We start from the raw sequence: 18575 nt of genomic DNA, 5'->3' as shown, positions 1-18575 counted from the left end.
CAGGGCCAGTTCCTCGGTCCTACTATCAGTACACGTATCTGTATAGCGGCGACTTGTCACCCATGTCCAACAGCTCCGCTGTTCCAGGTCAGTGAAGATGTTTTCAATACAAGGAGGGAGGAACCAAACTACACGTTACGTACCTTCGGTATACTTTGCTCTGACCTCCTCCTCGGATAGCTGATCTCTCTTCCGATTTTCTCGCTGATACGCCCACTTGAGAATGAAGGTGGACGCAATTGCCAGAGCAGAACAAGCAATTGATACTCCGTAGCCGGTCCAGTATCGAGGTGCTTCCTGCCTGAGATAGATATTGGAGCCGATGGCACCGCCAAAATTGCCCATCATAATACTCATGGCAAGACCAATGGCGCGCTTCGAAGTGGGTGCGATGTTGTTGGCCACCCATGAGACCAGCGTGATGACTGCAGGATAGACGCCAATCGTGATGGGGAAGAGAAAGGCGTAAGTCAAACCGGGCAACTTGGGGTGTGGAATGGCCAACAGGCCCAGGAAGCCGATGAGGGAGATGCCATACGGGATAACGATGAAAGGCCACCGGGAGCGACGCTTGTCGGCGGCCCAAGAAAACCCGATGGTGGAAACTAACCCGGCAAAGTACACCGGGATGGTAAGCAGCTGAGCCTGAGCTGAAGTATATCCTAGGTCTTTTATGATGGTCGGCGCAGTGATGCTGAAGGCGTAGACCGGAATGCTATTCAATCCAAGTCAAGTCAGTAGGTTCCAAAACACAAAGCGGGGAGTTCGAGTTTGGGTGTGCCTCGTACGTGTTGCCCCAATATATAAAGACGGTGAACCAAAGCTTCCAGTCCATAATTGCGGCGACAAGATACTTGGTCTGGAAATGGTCAAGGGTCTCGACTCGGCCCTCGGCGGTGCCAGAGTCTCGTTCCAGACGATATCGAATAAATCGCTTCTCTTCGGGCGTCAACCAGCTGGCGCCCTCGGGTGAATCGGGGAGAACGAAAGGAATCGCCAGGCCGGTTAGCACGGTCACAATTCCTTCGATGATGAATATCCATCGCCATCCTGCGAGGTTCGCGATGCCGTCCATCTGCTGGATGCCGTAGGCAAGCAGACCCGAGAAAGCACCCGCCATAGAGGCGGCGGAAAAGAAGACCGACATCCGGGTCTGAACCTCGAATCGACAGTACCATTCGCTGACCAAGAAGGTCGCCGCCGGGAAGAAGCCGGCCTCAGCCACTCCGAGGAAGATACGAGCAATAAGCAAGCCGTGGTAGTTCGTGACGATCCCCGCGCAGACAATGATCTGAGGAAGAGAGAGTGGAAACATTAGTCAAGGGAGCTGAACTGGACCATAGAGAGTGAGACTGGCTCCCCTACCGTACCCCAGAGAATCACCAGGAGGGTGATCCATCGCGAGGGTCTGAGTATCTTCAACACAATATTACTGGGGATCTCAAACACGGCGTAAGGAATGAAGAACATCTGCTGCATGTCAGAGAGTATCCCCCAACCCCAGTGCTACCGAGGAATCTCTTCCCATACATACCGTCGCCGCCAAGTTGTATTGGGTCCCGGTCAGGTTCAGATCCTTCGACATGCCGGCCACATTCGCGTTGCCCAGATTGCCTTTGTCCAAGAAGGCCAGTAGGTAGAGCAATGCCAACGGTGGCAGAAGCCTCCAGTCGATCTTGCGCAGGACCCTATGTGTCTCCGCGGCATCATAACTTGGAAGGCCGTGGCCATGGCCATTGTCGTTTGCCGCTGCTTGGTCTTCGAGGTGGTCGATGTCGACTGGATTGGTCTCGACAAACTCGAGTTCGTGCTTTTCCAGCGACCGATCCTCAATCATGTTGATGGCCTAGACTGTAGGTTATCACAACGCTACGGTACACGGAGAAGACGAGCACGCGGAGAATGATGCGACACCAAAGACCAAATCTGGGGAAGCAGACTTAAAAGCAAAGATACCTATCCAGGGCTGTCGGCGTTTGCCGAGGATCGGGGAGGTGACCAGCTTGGTAGGAAAGACACGATCTGGCATCTCACTTGTTCCCTGTTCCCGTCCCTGTCCCTGTTCTTGCTATATCGGCATTCACCGTCGTCAGCCATTGCATTACAGATTTGTTCACCTACGAGTGAGGACACTAGAAAGCCTGTTGGCTGGAATTGGAGTGCCAAGTTGGATCATGGGACAATCAATAGTACTAGTACTAGTAGTACCATTCCTAAACATCACACAAGATACTGTAGTGGGGAGACTCCGTACCTTGGCTGAATTCTGTACTTTGTATGGCATATGGCCCAAAGGTCGCGGGGTGGAAATCAACTGGCTGGAGAAAACCGGGGGCCCCAGAGCCCCTCAGCCCTCAACCCTCAGCCATCAGCCCCAGATCGGTGAATGCCGAGTCCGAGTCCTAAGCCGAGCCCGCTCTCCTCCTCGGTAGCGAGTGCTTTCTTCTCTGCTTGATCGCCCACAACGGGAAAGGCGGCTTAGGCCTTTGACCTGGCAACTGATCTGTTGAACCACTACTCTGTACTACTTGCTCATCGTCCCGGACCAGGCCTGAAAGACCGCCAGAGGACCAACTTCAACTAAATGACATGGTACAATGAAGCACCAGCATCGACGTGCAGGTTAACCCCGGAGATGGCAGAAGCCCGACTCCCAGACAAGAAAGCCACCGCCTCGGCGACTTCCTCGGGGAAGGTCATGCGGTTCATGGGACTCTGTAATTTGGCCCCAGCATAGAAGGCCTCATCCAGACCTGCTCCGCCTCCGGTCAACATGGGGGTCAGCGTGAAGCCCGGTGACACTGCATTCACGCGGATGCCAGACGGGGCGTACTGCCTGGCGTCGTTCTTGGTCATCGAGACCACGGCGTGCTTGACACTGTTGTATGAGGACAAGGTGGGCACGGAGGCGGTGCCGGAGAGGGACGCCGTGTTGACGATCGAGCCTCGCACCTGGCGTTCCTTGCGGTCTCCTGGCTGAAGGTAGTCCAGAGGTTCCTGTTTCAGGAATTGTTGCACCTCATACTTGGTGCACAGATACACCTGTCGGCCCTGCTTAGTACCACGTTGCTCTGCCCGAACCTCCCGGCATACAGGGAGTGACGTGACTTACTCCTTTCTCGTTGACCTTGTACAGTTTCTCGAACATGGCGGTGTCGGTTTCATGTGTTCTCGTGCCTCCCAAGCCAATTCCGGCATTGTTGGCCGCAAAGTCAAGTCGTCCGAAGATTTTCACGCACTCGTCGACCATGGCCTTGACCGAGGAAGCATTCGAGACGTCTGCCAGGTGTAGAGCGACCTGTGCGGCACTCGACTTTTCTTCCACGTACTTTTTGGTCTCGTGTAGACCTTTGTCGTTCAAGTCGACCAAGAATAGCCTGATGACGCCCTGTTCGGCCAGCTTGATGGCGATTTGTTGGCCCACCCCTGATGAGAACATACTGTAAGATAAGACTTCGCCAACACCCAAATGCCCAAAACACGACATGTTTTTTCTTCTTGTTATTTCTTACCTGAGCCTGCTCCAGTTATGAGTCCAACTCCTTTCTGCAGAAGGGGGTCCATTTTATCGCTATGCTTATGCTCAGCCTGTACTTGACTCTCGTCCGGTCTCCTGTCTCCTGTCTCGAGTGTGTGTTATGTTGAATGCGGCAGGATCAGAATCACTGGTCAAGAGTTCCCTGTAAGATGTGCTGTCGGGCGGTGCAGTCTCCTCTATCGATTAGTCTATAGTCTCTGGTATTCTTGTCGCGGCCTGAAGGATTTAGCCAAGATCTCGGTACTGGACAGTACATAGCCCCTCTTCGGCTTGCACCGAAGTCCAGTAGTATAGTACCCAGAAGCCTCGCGCCTCGGGCGGGGATCATGGGGGCCCCCGGAATTTCCAGCGGTGTCGTGCCTCGTGCCTCGTGCCTCGGTGGGCAACCAGAAGAGTACAGTAACAAAAGAGTGTCCGGCTGCTTACCCGGGGGCTGCATGGCATGATCCTTTTATTTCATGTTGATTCTACTGTACGCCCGTCGCCCCAAGAACACATCATATATACCAGGATACCGTCACCGTCAACATGGCCGGCATTCTTGCAAATGGCACAGCTGTGGTTACGGGAGCGGGCTCGGGTGAGCATTACCATCTTACCACCTCCAGGAGAACATGGCCGTTCAGTTTCTAACAAGCCTGGAAAGCCACCGGACGGGCTATAGCACTTGCATTTGCGCGGGATGGAACCTCCAACCTGGCCATCGGAGACCTGGATTCGACTGAACTCCAAGAGACCAGCAAACAGTTGAAGGAGCAATACCCATCCCTCAACATACTGGCAGAGTCGATAGACATCAACGACGAGGGCTCAGCCGCCCGGTTCTTTCAACAGGTGGTCGACAAGTTCGGTCGCATCGACTTCGCCGCGAACATTGCCGGCCATGAGCCACCTGTCGCAGGTGCCCACGAAGTGGAAGATGCAGATTTCGACCTGGCCTTCGAGAGGAATCAGCGAGGTGTAAGTGCATCTCGGCCAGTTGACTGGAGTCTGAACCCTAAGTTGAGTTTGGGACTGACTCGCTCGCTGCTGTTCACCAATCCAGATCTTCTTCTGCTCTAAGCCGATTCTGGGCCATATGCTCAAGCAACAACCCCTCGAGGGACACGTAACCAGGGGCAGTATTGTGAACGTCACGAGTATCGCGTCGACCGCGGCACTGCCAGGCTTGCACGTCTACTCGGCGACCCAGGGAGGTGTTTTTGGTCTGAGCAAGTCGGATGCCTACGACTACGCCGGTGACCGGATTCGGGTCAACGTGGTGGCTCCCCTCCTCTTTTCCAACAAGGAGGTATATGCCAAGCTCGAGGAACATCCCTTCAAGCGCTACGCCACACCCGAGGATGTTGCCAATGCGGTGGTGTTCCTGTCTGGGCCTCGAGCTGCCTTTATTTCCGGTATTGCTCTCCCTGTCGATGGTGGATTTCATTTGAAGACAGGGGGCCCTCCTAGATGAATCTGAAAAACAAGTCCGCCTCTTCCGCATTAATGCCAGAATGATTGCCCTGCTAGGCACATTACCTATAGCCATAGCCATAATCATAGCTATAACTATGATAGCCCATGGATAATGGGAGCTATAGTAGACACAGAAATGCACTGAGACTGGGTCAGGACAAGATTGCCTGCAAGGCCGAGATCGACAGCGTTGCCGAGGTTAGTTCTCGGAACGAGGATTTATGGTATAGACAACAATAAAGAAGGAAGTATAGTTTCTCCGCTTGATTCTTTTCACCATCTACAAAATAACACAGGCCATTCGTTATTCCCACCGATGGCTTTTGAGGGCTGGAACCTGGCATGCGCCTTTAATTCTTCCCCATCCCTTACTCCTTTCCTGCCGTAGCCTCGTATGCCCGTGCAAGAGCCTGGCGACGAGAGACGGACTGCGGGTCGTAATAGGGCACTTCACCCAGAGATACCACTCGGTTGCCTTGTCTTCTGCCTTCGTAGTCACTAGAAAGAGGAAAATTAAGAGTTAGAGTCTAGTGGGATCATGAAGGATGTTGAGACTGCTTGAACTTACTTCGTTGCAGTGTGGAAAACGGATCGGCTAAAGAACAGGGCCGGGCCAATTAGTGTCATGGTCTGATGATGGAGTGGATGAGTGTAGACGTCTGTGACTCACTTGTCCCAAATGGCAACGTCGTTCTTGTTCCAGCGGAAGCGGACTTGTAGATCGTGATTCTGAGAGATCAGCTGGAGGACTGTGTGGTGGTAGAAGTCTTTGGTAAGCCAGGTTGTTCGACAGCAAGGTCTTTAAAATGCGGATTAGCAAGCAGGATAGGACTTACAGTAGTCCTTGAGGATTTCACTCTCGCGGTCCGTGACACCGTCGATGCCCCCATGAAGGATTTGGAAACCTGCACCGAAAAGAGCCTTCCATCTGCATGGAGCGGAGGGGTCAGTCTTGGTCGCGTCTCGGGAAGAGCCAGACGGGAGTTGGTCTTACCCAGTGACTGGATTAGTGCGGATGACCGGGCTAGAAGGACCGGTCAGCATCTCCGGGACTAGGACTTGTTTAGTGAGCTTGTGGCAGGCCAGCCTTACTGGGTTGCTTTGAAGTCACGACCCTTGTTCTCCGGAGCTCCTCGTTCTTCTTCAATCAGCTCCTCCCCAAATTCATTGACAGCGTTATTCAGGGCCGGCTAGACAAGTCGAAGTCAGCCACAGATCAGAGATTAGATCAGTCTTTGCCTTGGTCGGCTGTTGGTGATGGTACCTGATCATGAGTAGCAGTAAGGCCCTCGGCCAATCTCCGCAAGGCTGGTGACATGCGATCATATGCCTCATACCCTGAAGCCCACAGGGTGTCTCCTCCCGCGTCCGGGGGAAGGAGGGTCATCTTGAGGATGGCATAGTCTGACGGAACCCGCTCGAAGGTAATGCTATCCCACCGTAAGCATACATGGAGCATGATCGGTTGCCAGAGGGCATACGTACTCGGAGTGCCAGCCTTCACTGCCCAGCTTGGTTGATTGTGGCGTGGACCGGTCGCTGTGTAACTTCCTGTTCAACTGTGGTTCGCCACGTTAACACAGTTCCGAGTGACAGTGGTACTGTAGCTCGGCTTCTTAGACGCACATCAGAGGATATGACCGATATCTCGTCGTCAAGTTTGCCATTCTCGTCCACTGCAATGCCTCTCTTGCTATTTAAAAGTGCATGTTTGTGAAGCTGCTTCTCGGTCAGAGTTTCCCCTCCATTACTTTTGAACGTGCGCTGCTCTTCTGACTAGCTGGTCACTCACCTTGGACGTGGCTGGTTTCCCAGTGAGCTCTCCCAGTTTTTGGCCCAGAAGCTTCTGTGCCTCAACGTCGAGGTCCTGGTTTCGGAAGAAGACGACTCCCCGCTCCGAGACTGGTTCATTTTCATTCAGTATGCTGGAGCCAGATCCCCAAGAACATAGGGTGGCCTACCAGTGATGGCAAGATCGCGCACTTTGGCATTGTCGTTCAGGATGGAACTCAATTGCAACTCGGGGAATTCTCGCCCAATTACTGCGGTCACATCAAAGGACTTATACTGATCGAGGGTACCGGAGTACTTAAGAGGAGTTCGCCTCAACCCCTTGGCGGAAGTATCGCCATTGGAATAAACAGGAGACTCTGTAAGCCCAAGTGCCATGTTGAAGAGTTTGGGAGAAGACAAATCGCCAATTGGCTGTGTTGGTCAGTCAGGAATGGTACAGAAAGGGTAATGTAATGCCCTTCATATACAAAAGACTCTCCCGGTTCTATCCATCCACTCTCTTGTGTTAGATATCTCATCTCTTGCGTGATTTGGATTGATATTAGCGAAACCCTTAAACCACCCTAAATAGTTCGGGTGATAAACTGACAGGCAACGAGACCAGTTTTACTGGGGCTGTTCCCTGGCTGCCCTTCAACGCGCGATTTCTTCCTTTTGTCGCGCAGCTGGATGGATCAGGCCAAGAGATAAGAGGTGAGCCGTCTTGAATGGCGAGTTGGATCCGTCGTTTGTCCCTCTTGAATAGCTCAACCGCTGGACGCGGCAAGACCCAATCCAATCAGGTTAGAGGTCCAAGATAGCGTCAGGTCTGTGAGAGCACACCAGTAAAGTGCGCGATCGTGCCGACAATCACACCATTCGCTGTTTCGACGGTAGTACTTGCAGTATTGGCGGAGGAGACTAGCTGGCTACACGACAGCATATAGATTCCATCCATTTACGGAGTGTCAATTCAAAGAAAGGGTGGTCTGTCTCCACGTTTTCGTACTATATTGCTAGTCATACCAAGTGACATTTAGGATGATCTGGAAATTAGCGGGAAGTACCTACATCTGAGAAAGCATGATCTCCTTCTTACGTGCTTGCATGGGCGGAAACAGGTGGCATAGAGACTAATAATGGCCACATGCAGTGTGATGCCTGAAAGCCGAGCCTGGAAACAATAGACAGAGACTCGGTGAACGTGGAGAAGCAATCAGGCGTTCCTTTTTCTTCTCTATACTCTATGTACTTTTGGCAGAATACCATGAGACAGATACTCTGTACAGTAGAGTCCGGGAGGACAACAAAGAACCTCCTAGGGCCTAAGGTCTCCGGGCCCTCGAATAACTACTACACAGTTGGAGCAAGCACAGCCTCGCCATGTGCATTCTTGCTCTTCAACCTCACCACGGAATCATACTTCCTCTGGTCGAAAACCTTCACATCATCGGCAGCAAAGACTGTCCCTTCCTTGCGTGCCTTGCGCTTCAGCTTGGCAATACGTAGGACATCCATCTCCAGGTCTTTCGTCAGCCACCAAGATAATAGATTGGTGAACACAGCGGCAATGATGCCGGATGCAGCGATGGCGAAGCTGGTCTTGTATCGATTGTAGGCCCACTTGGACTGGAAGAGCTGAGGACCAACCACCCCTCCAACCTGGCCCATGGAGTTCTGGATTGCCAAAGACAATGCAGCTCCGGTCGAGCCTTTGAGGGTGATGGATCGCCACGCCCAAAAGGGCATAAAAGATCCTTGGTAAAAGAACTGGCCGAGAATGCAGGCGGCGTAGAGTCCTCCTCGAGAGTCGATGGTGAAAAAGAGGACGAAGCAGACGACCATTCCGACAAAGTTTATCCTGGGGTGGCCCGTCAGAAACTCAGCAAATAAGACAAAGACATGAGAGAGGGCAAGAATAAGGCAACGAGACGCAACGTACATGAGCAGGGCCGGTCGAGGCATCAACGCCTGGCGAAGTAAGAAGGCCGCAAGTAAGACCCCGATGATGGAGCCAGCCGCGGGAGGGATATTGAGGAGCTGATTTTTGGGCAGCTTTGCGAATCCCAAGTCCGTTAGGATGGTTGGCAGATACCAGGTTAACGAATACCCGCCCATGTTGACAAACAAGTGGCTAAATCCAAATGACCAAGTCGTGGGAGCCTTAAGCGCTGCGATAACTTCCTTTTTACTGAACAACGGGTCGCTCGTCAGAGGTGTATTCTCCGTCAAACGGGTCTCGATGAATTCTTGCTCGCGTTTGGTGAGCCATTTGTCGCTGCGGGGAGACTTTGGGTAGTCTGGCAGGAAGTACCAGACGAAACCGGAGAAGACGATGGTGAAAAGGCCTTCCAGAAGAAATACCCTTGATGCAAAAGTCAGCCCTCAGCTCAGTCCAGTGTGAGATGCACATGCACCCAGAGCGGGGGAGACCAACCATCTCCACGCGCTCATTCCACCCTTGCCGTTCATATAGCTGATTCCATAAGCCAGTAAGGATCCCACAATGGACGCCGTGCCCTGAACGGCCTGGGAGAACGACGTTGGGTTCCCCATCTCCTCGGTCCGGTACCAGCTGGTCAGTTGACAGATGACTCCGGGGAAAAGACCAGCTTCCATCATTCCCAGCAAGAAACGCAGGGCCAGAAGCGATGCGCGGTTCTTGACGGCGGCATGGCAAGCAAGGACAATGCCCCAGGTGAGGAAAATGCGAGACTGCCAGCGATGCGGACCAATCCACTTGAGCATCAAGTTGCTAGGAGTTTCAAAGATGATGTAGGCGATCTGATGTGATGTGATGGCCTGGTTAGCAGTGTTTGGACGGCGGCGTGACCCGACCAATGCCTACATAGTAGATTGATTGCACCCAGTTGTACTGATTGGGCGTCATGTGAAGCTCTTTGAGGATGTTGCTTTCCTGGCCCACTTGAAGGACCTTGACGTTGGCAGCATTGGTGAAATCGACCTATACAGTAGTACAGGAGCTGTCAGTAAGGGGCTCCAGACCCAGACCTCGCCAACGCCATGATACTGTACTGACCGTCTTGATCAAGAACATCAACCCAATCAAGAGGAAGAAATGCTGATCGACCTTGCGCATAATCTTCTTCTCCTCTTCGGCCGTGAAGGTAGCTAGGAACGCTGCTTTAGCTTCCGGGTCATCACGAAGAGTAGTGGTATCAACCCCCCGCGAGATGACGGCGTCAGCTTGCTTTCTTGTCTCCTGGGCAGTCTTGCTGTCGACCGCGGGGGTGAAGGAAGCCATTCTTGCCACTGTGCTGAGGAGTGGTAAGTGGTAAACACGGTTGCCTGAGGTTGGTCGTGGACGGTCCATTTCTGTCCCAATCGTGTCTCTTTATGCTTTTACCAGGCCGAACATTTTTTCGGCCCAACCAAGCAAGATAGACGCGATGGTGTGCGCACGCCGGAAAATGACAACAATTCCCAAATTGCTATAAAAGCTGCTTCTCTGCGAGTGTCTGACCGAAGGTGGAGGAGGCTTGCCGTTTCTTCCAGCTACCCACGACCCTCTTTCGTCTACGGAGACAGAGTAGAATCTTTCTCAAGTCCCACAACCATGCTGGGCATTGCGACGGATTAGACCCTAGAGTATGACTGCCTACTAGTGGTTTCTGGGAGCGCGGCCTGACCTGTCGGACTCGCAGGCCGACGGTTTGGTGCTTGGTGTATTTGAGTAGCCACTGGTTGAGCCTCTCTCCCTCCATCCCGAGCTCCTCTCTCTCTGTCGGACTTGTTGGATTTGGGCAGTTGGAAATCCCCATACACTTGACCCTTCACAAGCATGGGGGAAAAGACCAAGTCGGTTTTAAGGAAATGAATCCCTCTCCAGGTTTGGACTCAGATTTCTTGATGTCAAGGGAGTGGGTCACATTTATCCGAAGGCCCATGGGGCTCGGACGCTATAGTAGTATATAACACGTACCTATGGAGTATGATGCAGTGTGCACAGCTCGTAGTGGACTTGGCTCAATCTACTTCGAACCTCATCCTGATAACGGCCAGACTAGCAATATCGCACGATTTGGTCTACAATCACACCATCAGTCTTCACGATTTTAAACTTTGGACAACTGGAAGGTCATCCACAGCCTCGTAAGTCCATGGCGAATGGAAACTTATCAGACCCGTAGAAATAGAAAGCATTATGAGCTCAGCTGTTGATTGGCTAGCTGTCCTTGTCCTATACCGTGCCATGATTAGGACAGTGTCCTATGTTGATATTGGTGGTGGTCCTATCCACGGTGCGGCAATTCACAGTGAGTATGGCGCCATTGCGAAGAACCTTTCGCTCTGTCGACCTTGTTGGAGTTGAAAACAGGAAGGATGTGTGTTTTCCTGGTCCAGCTCTGCCTTGACCGTTCAACCTCTCTCTGCTGCCTTCAAAATGGTCGCTCAAGTGGATTCCAAAGCAAATAGCCAATGTGGATTGGCTATTCCAGTCCCTGAGAAGAGATCGTCCTACTATCCCAAATCACGACCATTTGACCGGCACCGACCAGTCAAGGTATAATATAATACTTCTCCCTGCTTTACCAAGGAAGGCATCTCTCATGATCTCTGCAGTTGATCATTGTCGGAGCAGGGATTGCGGGAATCTCTGCAGCCATCCTCATCCCCCGAAAAGTTCGCAACTTGTCCTACGTTGTTTACGAAAAGAACAAGAGAGTGGTGCGTATCAAATCTAAATCTAATGGTGTCTACTGTTTCTTGTTACCTGGGACCTGACTTTACTTGCAGGGCGGGGCTTGGGAAGAGAACAAGTATCCTGGCGTGCGATGTGACGTGCCCGCTCATACTTACCGTAAACTAGGCCCTGTCAATTGTCATGTACTTCCTACGCTGATCAACTTGCAGAGCTTTCATTTGCACCCAACATTCGATGGTCGGAGTACTATCCGAAAGGGTCCGAAATCCGTCAGTACTACCAGGATGTGGTGGACAAATACGGCGTTTCAGAACATCTACGCGTGCGACATGAGGTGAGCAAGGCAACTTGGCGGGATGATTTGTCTCAATGGGAGGTTACCGTGAAGGACCTGGAGACGGGGACGACGCATATGGACTTTGCGGATTTCTTCCTGTCTGCGCCAGGCTTACTGAACAAATGGTCCCTACCCGATATTCCCGGTCTCCAAGACGAATACCAGGGACACCTGTGTCATACAGCGAACTGGGATCCCGATTTTGATTATCACGGTAAGCGCATTGCTGTCATAGGTAATGGGGCAAGCGGCCTTCAGATTCTCCCAAACCTCCTTGCGGATGCCGGTCACATAGACCACTATGTCCGCTCCAAAGTCTGGGTTGCTCCAGCATTTCGAAAGGATCTCCTTCCGGCCACGGCGGAGAACCCGGGCGGCGAACCCTATACCGAAGAACAAAAGGACGAATGGACCAATAATCCCAAGGCCTATCTAGAGTATCGGAGAAGCCTGGACATCATTTTTCACCCGCCCTGGGCAAACCAGGTCAAAGACAGCCCGCAGAATCGGTTGGTACGAGAGCGTTCTACCCAGACCATTCTGGAGCGCGTGGGTGGCGACAAGGCGTGGTTGGAGCGACTCTTGCCTGAATATGCACCGGGCTGTAAACGTCCCACACCCGCCCCAGGTTATATCGAAGCCATCCTCGATCCCAAGGTCGAATATATCACGGAAAAGATCACTCGTGCTACCTCGACGGGTCTAGTAACGGCAGATGGCAAGCTTCGAGAGGTCGACGCAATCATTGCAGCCACTGGCTTCAGGGATGGAACCATCCCACGCTTCCCAACCATTGGTAAGAATGGGACTGATCTCAGCAAATATTGGGCCTTTGACGGCCCCGTGGGCTATCCGGAAACCTATCTCGGCGTCATGGCTCCAGGCTTTCCCAACTACTTTTTCATCCATCAGGTATGCTGTCTTCATTCCCAAATCACCTCTCCGACCGTCAGTCGGTGGAGGATATCCTGCCATCCGCATATTAATCATGGTCATGTGTTCAGGCCCAAGGAAATGGAGCTGGTGGCACTGTTCCAATGCAGTGCGAAATGTCGGCCACATATATCGCCAAAGTCATCAGGAAGGTGCAAAGCCAAAGCTACAAGACGGCCGTCCCGTCCCAGGAGGCGACAAACGACTTTAACGACATTGTGGATGGGGCCTTCGACAACAGTGTTTTGTCGGATTCGTGTAACAGTTGGTTCAAGCCAGGGCCGGGCAAAACCCGCATTACTCTCCATTGGCCGGGGACTTTCCATCATCGCTTCGACGCATACCGCGATCCTCGTTGGGAGGATTTTGTCTTCGAGCGACAGGACGATGCCAGGGCGAATCGATTTGAATATTTTGGAAACGGTTCTGCAGCATTCGAAGAGACAGGCAGCGTTTTGGAATTCACCAACTATCTCAAGGAGCCTGGAACCGTAGATTTGGCGACGCTCCACGAGAATTGGAACGAGTGAAGCGCGAAAGCGAAGGGAAAGGCGAAGGCGAAGGTAGCGCTGCAGCTTCGCGACCAAGTTTTCATCAGCAGTGGACTGGAAATGTTTCAAAGCAAGTGTCCTACCCAGCTGCGACTGGGCTTGTCAGGTATAAAAGTTCTCCCAATAGACAGCCACCTGCACGCAGGCTAGATACGGTACATAGGTACTGTACCTATGAGTACAATCCTAAGCCGAAAACGTGGGCGAACTACCTATACCTATAGTAGAATGAACTGGCAAGGAGGACAAGGTTGAAGCGTTGTCGGCCCACGATTATTTCGACGGCACTTTGTACTCGGTATTCTGTGCTTTGTACGTAGTACTTCTCACAGCTTTGAGCAATGGATGGTGACGTCGAGATCATCGCCGTGGGGGAAGATGACCTGACAGCAAACGCTGTAAAGTGCGGGGCAAGTTATTCAACAGTCTTAGGCGGCATTTCCTTTTTCGATCTTTAGCATTCTCGTCATCCGTCTTGGAGTACTGTACTTTACTGCACAACCGCAATTGCACCTGTCGTTGCAGTTTCTAGTCTGGCAGTGGCATGGCGTATGCCGGAAGACTCGCAATCGTTGCCGGGGGAATCGGTAAGGGCACCAGCAAGCCTTAGGGCCACTCTGAGGAAGTGCGTCTTGCTGACCGGCTTAGGCGGGTTGGGCTCTGCCGTGGCTTACAATCTTCGTGAACTAGGGGCTGAAGTCGCCCTACTCTATGCACCGTTCGAAGCTGGCCGGGTCGAGGAGACTCTTACAAGGGTATTTCGAAGCCGAACCCCCGACAGGGTGCACACGTTCGCGTGCGACATCACGGTTGAAAATTCGGTCCTAGAGGTCTTCTGTGATATTTCCAACCTCGAGCCTTTCCCATCTATCTTGATCAATGCTGCGGGATATGTCTCGGTCCAGCCCCTGGAGGACACTTCGGCAGAGGAAGCGTTGAGGAACTTCCTTCCCAACATGTTAGGTCCTTTCATCACCAGCAACGCATTCTTCCACTTATACCAAAGCCGAGCCTCTCACGCCGCTGGGAACGTACCTCCTGGACGTATCGTGAGCATTGCGTCTCAGGCCGCTCATGTCGCCCTCGATGGCCATGGCGCTTACTGCGCATCGAAAGCTGGACTTATCGGACACACAAAATGCATGGCGAGTGAATGGGGGTCCAGAGGCATTACTGCAAACACCGTGAGTCCAACAGTGACGTGGACGCCGCTTGCAGCCAAGGCATGGGCAGATGACACCAAGAGAGAGAAACATCTGGCTCAAATTCCGACAGGCAGGTTCAGCTCACCCTCTGAAGTTGCCCACGCCATTGAGTTTCTCTGTCGAGACGAAAGTGCCATGATCAACGGAGCAGATATTCGAGTAGACGGAGGCTTTACCATTAGCAGATAGATGGACATTATTGATATTAAGAATGGTTTCGACCCTTTTTTTTACCCCTTTCGACCCCATTCGGCTTCATGGTCTACAGAGATCTATCATCCTCACCCTGGGGCTCTGGAGACCAACTGACCAAAGCCCGATCGTATCCCTTGACATATCCTTTCCACAAAGTCGTCCTCGTCCTCTTCCGAAGCCAAAGCCAGTGCGCCAGCTTGCCAGCTAACGGCTATGGAGAGAGGCCCATTGGCGACGCTGACGACATTAAAATTCAGTGGCGCACCGAGGACATCGGCCGGCTGGCAAAAGATCATCTCCGTCACAGCGCACCGGCTCGTAGGGCGTGCCGGCTGGAAGCTGACGAGGTTACTGACCTCATACGAGCAATCTCGCGGCTCACCAAGCTGAGACGAAACCCATGAGCGGACGTCGCTCAAGTATCTGAGTAGACCGAGGGGCTGGTCTCGTAGCTCCTTTGCTGCTGCGGCCAGTCTCTCGGTGACAGCTTGTACCGACTCCCAGTCGACCTCTTGAACGATGTCGGACCCGGCTAATTTCTTGATGGCGTGGAATTGAGTGACGGCTGTGATGAAATTGCCCATCTCATCGTTGGACTTGCCGACTGGCCCTCGCATGTTGAGTGCCGTCCGTGCTGCAAGGTGGTCGAGGTCGTCGCGGTGAGCGAAAGCCTCGGACAGTGAGTTAATGATCAACTGGTGAAGCAGCCCCGTCAGCTTTCCTTGGTGTGCCCGGCAGACTTTGAGCGCTTCCTTGACCGTGGCCGCATCGATGGACAGGACTTTCACACAGGTCTGGTGTTTTTCGGGATTGTAAAACATTTTTGATGCCGTCCATATGCCTGCAGGAGCCGTGATACCGAACCCAAGCAGAGAGGCGACACGTTTGGGAAGGATGACGCCCAGTAGTGGTCGAAGGAGAAAGGACCAGGAGATGGGAAGGTTCGTCGATGTATCAAATGGCGGATCGAGTTGCTGCAAGTTGGGGGTCCAGATCAACTCCCTTTCCACGCCTGTTTCTTGGAGAGCGTCGAGGAAGGTTCTATGGAAGGCTATGCCCGACATGCCGTCTCCCAGGGAATGAGAGAAGGAGAAGCCGAGAAAGCATCTCTGCTGGGAGAAGGGGATCACGGTGATCTTCCAAGCCGGAATATGAGGAGGCCCCATTGAATCGAGCATGACCGGCAAGGCTTCCTCGACGGATTGGACTCCGTGACGTCCATCGCGTTGTGGGAGGATCTGGACATGTCGGCTCAAGTCGAGACAAGCACAGGCTTTGTAGTAGGGTGACTGGGTTCCAGGCTCGGCGACCGTGCAGCATAGCTGCGGATGGTGGCGCACACACTGTCGCAAGGCGTGGACGTAGGTTGAGATGGATGCCAGTTCCACCGGCTCAGAAAACTGGTAGATACCTCCCACAATCAGAGCATGGTAGAAGCCCAGTGATTCCCGAGCGACACAACGACGCTCGTTCGGACCTGCATCGAGAGTGTTAGTGGATGAGGATGAAGGGCAGCTGTGTCTACCACCGCAATGGGCATGTCTAACTTGTAGCTCGCAGGTAACCGTCTCCTTTAGGGGTCTTGGACCCGATCAACCACATCTTGAATCTTGACACCTAAGTTGCGTGCCCTCGCTGGCGTAGTTATCTTCCACTGTACCATAGACGACGTAGTAACAGAGTCCCCTGAAGTCGAACCTGAGTTACGGCGGAATGTCTTTCTCGCCGTGAAATCTTGAAACTGAAGTTGATGGTTGATTGGGTAGTTGGTGCGACTCTCATAAGGGCATGAAGAGGTCGAGTTTATACTTGTAGTTCCAGACATAGGGTTGAGCTGAAATTGAGCCGGTTGACCTAAACCTCACCCCGTTGGCATGTGGCAGACGCAATTTGCGACATCCATTGCTGGGACCGTTCAGCCGAGACACGCTTGCTTGCCATCGGAGAGATGATTCCGGATGCAGCCAAGTCGTGACAAGGTAGAGATAACAGCTCGGGCAGAGCTTTATCGAATCTTCATTAGGTCTATCATCACTCTCGATACGGAGAATGCATAGCAACTAGGCTTGGTGGGTGTCTGTCTGTCATATCCCTTTTCTCGGTCGCCTGGAAAAATTTCCAGCGGCCCACCGGAGGGTTACTGCCTATTTGGGAACCATCATGCCATGGAATCCATCAGGCCGCTAGAAGCAAAGCTGGGAATCTTTGAACCATTGAATTCTCAGAAGTCGGCATTACCTATTCCAGTGGTCGTATCTTCAAGTAATGGGCCCGCTTGGGTAGATCTGAGAACATGAACATGAGATGTCTCCAGGTGGAGGCGCAAGGTGTGCCTGCTTACTATGGTGCTAGGAGCCCCCTTTCATGACTTCACTTATCGGACCACCATAAAGAGCCGGGTTGGACCAGCTGCTCGAGGAGGGAATCAAAGATTCAAGTTGTGACTTGTTCCGAATCTTCCTCCCAGCGCCCGTCCTGCCCGTCCTGCCCTTCTCTCCAGCCTCCTTCCTAAGATCACCCTATGCCCTCAATGGCGATCAGTGTCAAGAATGGCGATGCTCACGCCCCGGCGGAGTTCGACCTTCGCAGTACGTCCTACCTGTCTTGTTCGATACGGTCCTTGTTGCTAAAGCTGATGTCCTTCTAGGCGATATAGTGACTGTGCCCACTCGGGCCATGCTGGATGCCGTCGCCAATTCTACCTACAAGGACGATGTGTATCGAGAAGATGCCACCACCGAAGACTTCCAGGCAGAGATGGCGAAGATGCTCGGACATGAGGATGCTATTTTTATGCTCTCGGGAACCATGAGCAATCAACTTGCCCTCAGATCGTTGTTGACCCAGCCACCGTACTCAGTGCTGTGTGACTCTCACGGACACATCATTCACTACGAAGCGGGAGGGGTGGCCAGCCTGTCAGGTGCAAGCATCCAGCCGGTGGAAGCTCTCAACAAGAAATACTTGACCCTAGAGGATATCTTGGAAAAGGCCGTCCTTGACGACTATGTGCAATACTCCCCTACCAGGGTCATCTCCCTTGAAAATACTCTGAATGGAGTGGTATACCCTTTGGACGAAATCCGGAGGATCTCTGCATTCGCCAGAGCACATAATATCAAGATGCATCTTGACGGTGCCCGCCTCTGGGATGCAGTGGTTGCTGGAGGAGGCAGTCTGAAAGATTACGCTCAAGAGTTCGACACCGTCAACTTGTGCTTTTCCAAAGGGTTGGGCGCTCCTCTGGGGAGTGTTCTCGTCGGCAGCAAAAAGACAATTGCGCAGGCGAGGAAGGTCAGACAGAGTATTGGAGGAGGCATGCATCAAGCGGGGGTGCTCACGGCAATGGCTCGGGTGTCGTTCATAGATACCTTTGGGGGAAGAGTTGACGGTAAAGGGTCCCTGCTGTTGCGAGGCCATCAGAATGCAAAACACCTTGCTGATCTTTGGGTCCGCCTTGGTGGGAAACTCCTCGGTCCGACAGAGACGTGCATGGTATTCTTGGACCTCAAGGATATCGCCTTGTCTCGAACCGAGCTCGAAAAGATGGCGCTAGACCACGGACTGATCATCAAGAATGAGCGACTGGTGGTCCACTACCGTAAGTCTTGCACAAGATCGCATGGCAAAGCAGAGCTGATGTTGTTGACAGAAATCTCCGATGAAGCTGTTCGACGGATCGAGAAGCTGTTTGCCGCCATTTTTGAGAGAGCAAGCGTAAATAAATAGAGGTCGTGAGGGAACGTGCAGGGCTGTCGTAGCGAGTGGGAAATGTCGGGATGGACACGACGTGATTTGCAGATTTCATGACAAGGCAGAGAAGGTGGTCTGAACAGCTCTGCGTCACATAGTTGCAAAACAATGCCCGAAGGCCCTTCCGCACTGACCAAGGTACTGTACAGGACAAGAGTGTCGAAGG

At 52.7% G+C, this 18575-nt stretch overlaps 9 protein-coding genes across 9 annotated transcripts; 4 read left to right on the top strand and 5 right to left on the bottom strand.

The window, feature by feature from the left end:
• Nucleotides 1–25: 25 nt before the first annotated feature.
• Nucleotides 26–1837, bottom strand: A1O3_08996 (uncharacterized protein; the record flags this gene model as incomplete). The annotated part of the gene is made up of 5 exons (XM_007739092.1): nucleotides 26–78; nucleotides 144–715; nucleotides 789–1291; nucleotides 1366–1470; nucleotides 1535–1837. The coding sequence occupies 5 exons, from the start codon at nucleotides 1835–1837 to the stop codon at nucleotides 26–28; spliced, it is 1536 nt and encodes a 511-aa protein (XP_007737282.1).
• A 743-nt stretch (nucleotides 1838–2580) lies between these two features.
• A1O3_08995 (uncharacterized protein) lies at nucleotides 2581–3439 on the bottom strand (the record flags this gene model as incomplete). Its single annotated transcript, XM_007739091.1, has 2 exons — nucleotides 2581–3042; nucleotides 3113–3439. The coding sequence occupies 2 exons, from the start codon at nucleotides 3437–3439 to the stop codon at nucleotides 2581–2583; spliced, it is 789 nt and encodes a 262-aa protein (XP_007737281.1).
• Nucleotides 3440–4066: 627 nt separating this feature from the next.
• A1O3_08994 (uncharacterized protein) lies at nucleotides 4067–4994 on the top strand (the record flags this gene model as incomplete). Its single annotated transcript, XM_007739090.1, has 3 exons — nucleotides 4067–4118; nucleotides 4185–4498; nucleotides 4584–4994. 3 exons carry the CDS (start codon nucleotides 4067–4069, stop codon nucleotides 4992–4994), a joined length of 777 nt encoding a protein of 258 aa, XP_007737280.1.
• Nucleotides 4995–5364: 370 nt separating this feature from the next.
• Nucleotides 5365–7165, bottom strand: A1O3_08993 (uncharacterized protein; the record flags this gene model as incomplete). The annotated part of the gene is made up of 11 exons (XM_007739089.1): nucleotides 5365–5494; nucleotides 5565–5591; nucleotides 5667–5745; nucleotides 5833–5924; nucleotides 5991–6020; nucleotides 6089–6186; nucleotides 6261–6426; nucleotides 6482–6555; nucleotides 6623–6715; nucleotides 6789–6898; nucleotides 6958–7165. The coding sequence occupies 11 exons, from the start codon at nucleotides 7163–7165 to the stop codon at nucleotides 5365–5367; spliced, it is 1107 nt and encodes a 368-aa protein (XP_007737279.1).
• A 957-nt stretch (nucleotides 7166–8122) lies between these two features.
• A1O3_08992 (uncharacterized protein) lies at nucleotides 8123–10034 on the bottom strand (the record flags this gene model as incomplete). The annotated part of the gene is made up of 5 exons (XM_007739088.1): nucleotides 8123–8630; nucleotides 8712–9134; nucleotides 9207–9553; nucleotides 9618–9734; nucleotides 9810–10034. The coding sequence occupies 5 exons, from the start codon at nucleotides 10032–10034 to the stop codon at nucleotides 8123–8125; spliced, it is 1620 nt and encodes a 539-aa protein (XP_007737278.1).
• A 1140-nt stretch (nucleotides 10035–11174) lies between these two features.
• On the top strand, nucleotides 11175–13235 carry A1O3_08991 (uncharacterized protein; the record flags this gene model as incomplete). The annotated part of the gene is made up of 5 exons (XM_007739087.1): nucleotides 11175–11294; nucleotides 11354–11458; nucleotides 11528–11591; nucleotides 11645–12684; nucleotides 12777–13235. 5 exons carry the CDS (start codon nucleotides 11175–11177, stop codon nucleotides 13233–13235), a joined length of 1788 nt encoding a protein of 595 aa, XP_007737277.1.
• Nucleotides 13236–13800: 565 nt separating this feature from the next.
• On the top strand, nucleotides 13801–14650 carry A1O3_08990 (uncharacterized protein; the record flags this gene model as incomplete). Its single annotated transcript, XM_007739086.1, has 2 exons — nucleotides 13801–13843; nucleotides 13905–14650. The coding sequence occupies 2 exons, from the start codon at nucleotides 13801–13803 to the stop codon at nucleotides 14648–14650; spliced, it is 789 nt and encodes a 262-aa protein (XP_007737276.1).
• Nucleotides 14651–14742: 92 nt separating this feature from the next.
• On the bottom strand, nucleotides 14743–16258 carry A1O3_08989 (uncharacterized protein; the record flags this gene model as incomplete). Its single annotated transcript, XM_007739085.1, has 2 exons — nucleotides 14743–16133; nucleotides 16204–16258. 2 exons carry the CDS (start codon nucleotides 16256–16258, stop codon nucleotides 14743–14745), a joined length of 1446 nt encoding a protein of 481 aa, XP_007737275.1.
• Nucleotides 16259–17186: 928 nt separating this feature from the next.
• A1O3_08988 (threonine aldolase) lies at nucleotides 17187–18385 on the top strand (the record flags this gene model as incomplete). The annotated part of the gene is made up of 3 exons (XM_007739084.1): nucleotides 17187–17244; nucleotides 17304–18257; nucleotides 18309–18385. The coding sequence occupies 3 exons, from the start codon at nucleotides 17187–17189 to the stop codon at nucleotides 18383–18385; spliced, it is 1089 nt and encodes a 362-aa protein (XP_007737274.1).
• Nucleotides 18386–18575: the final 190 nt, after the last annotated feature.

The sequence above is a fragment of the Capronia epimyces genome (genome assembly GCF_000585565.1).
Source record: "Capronia epimyces CBS 606.96 chromosome Unknown aczIQ-supercont1.9, whole genome shotgun sequence".
Taxonomy (NCBI): Eukaryota; Fungi; Ascomycota; class Eurotiomycetes; order Chaetothyriales; family Herpotrichiellaceae; genus Capronia; species Capronia epimyces.
This window is presented reverse-complemented; position numbering and strand designations above follow the sequence as displayed.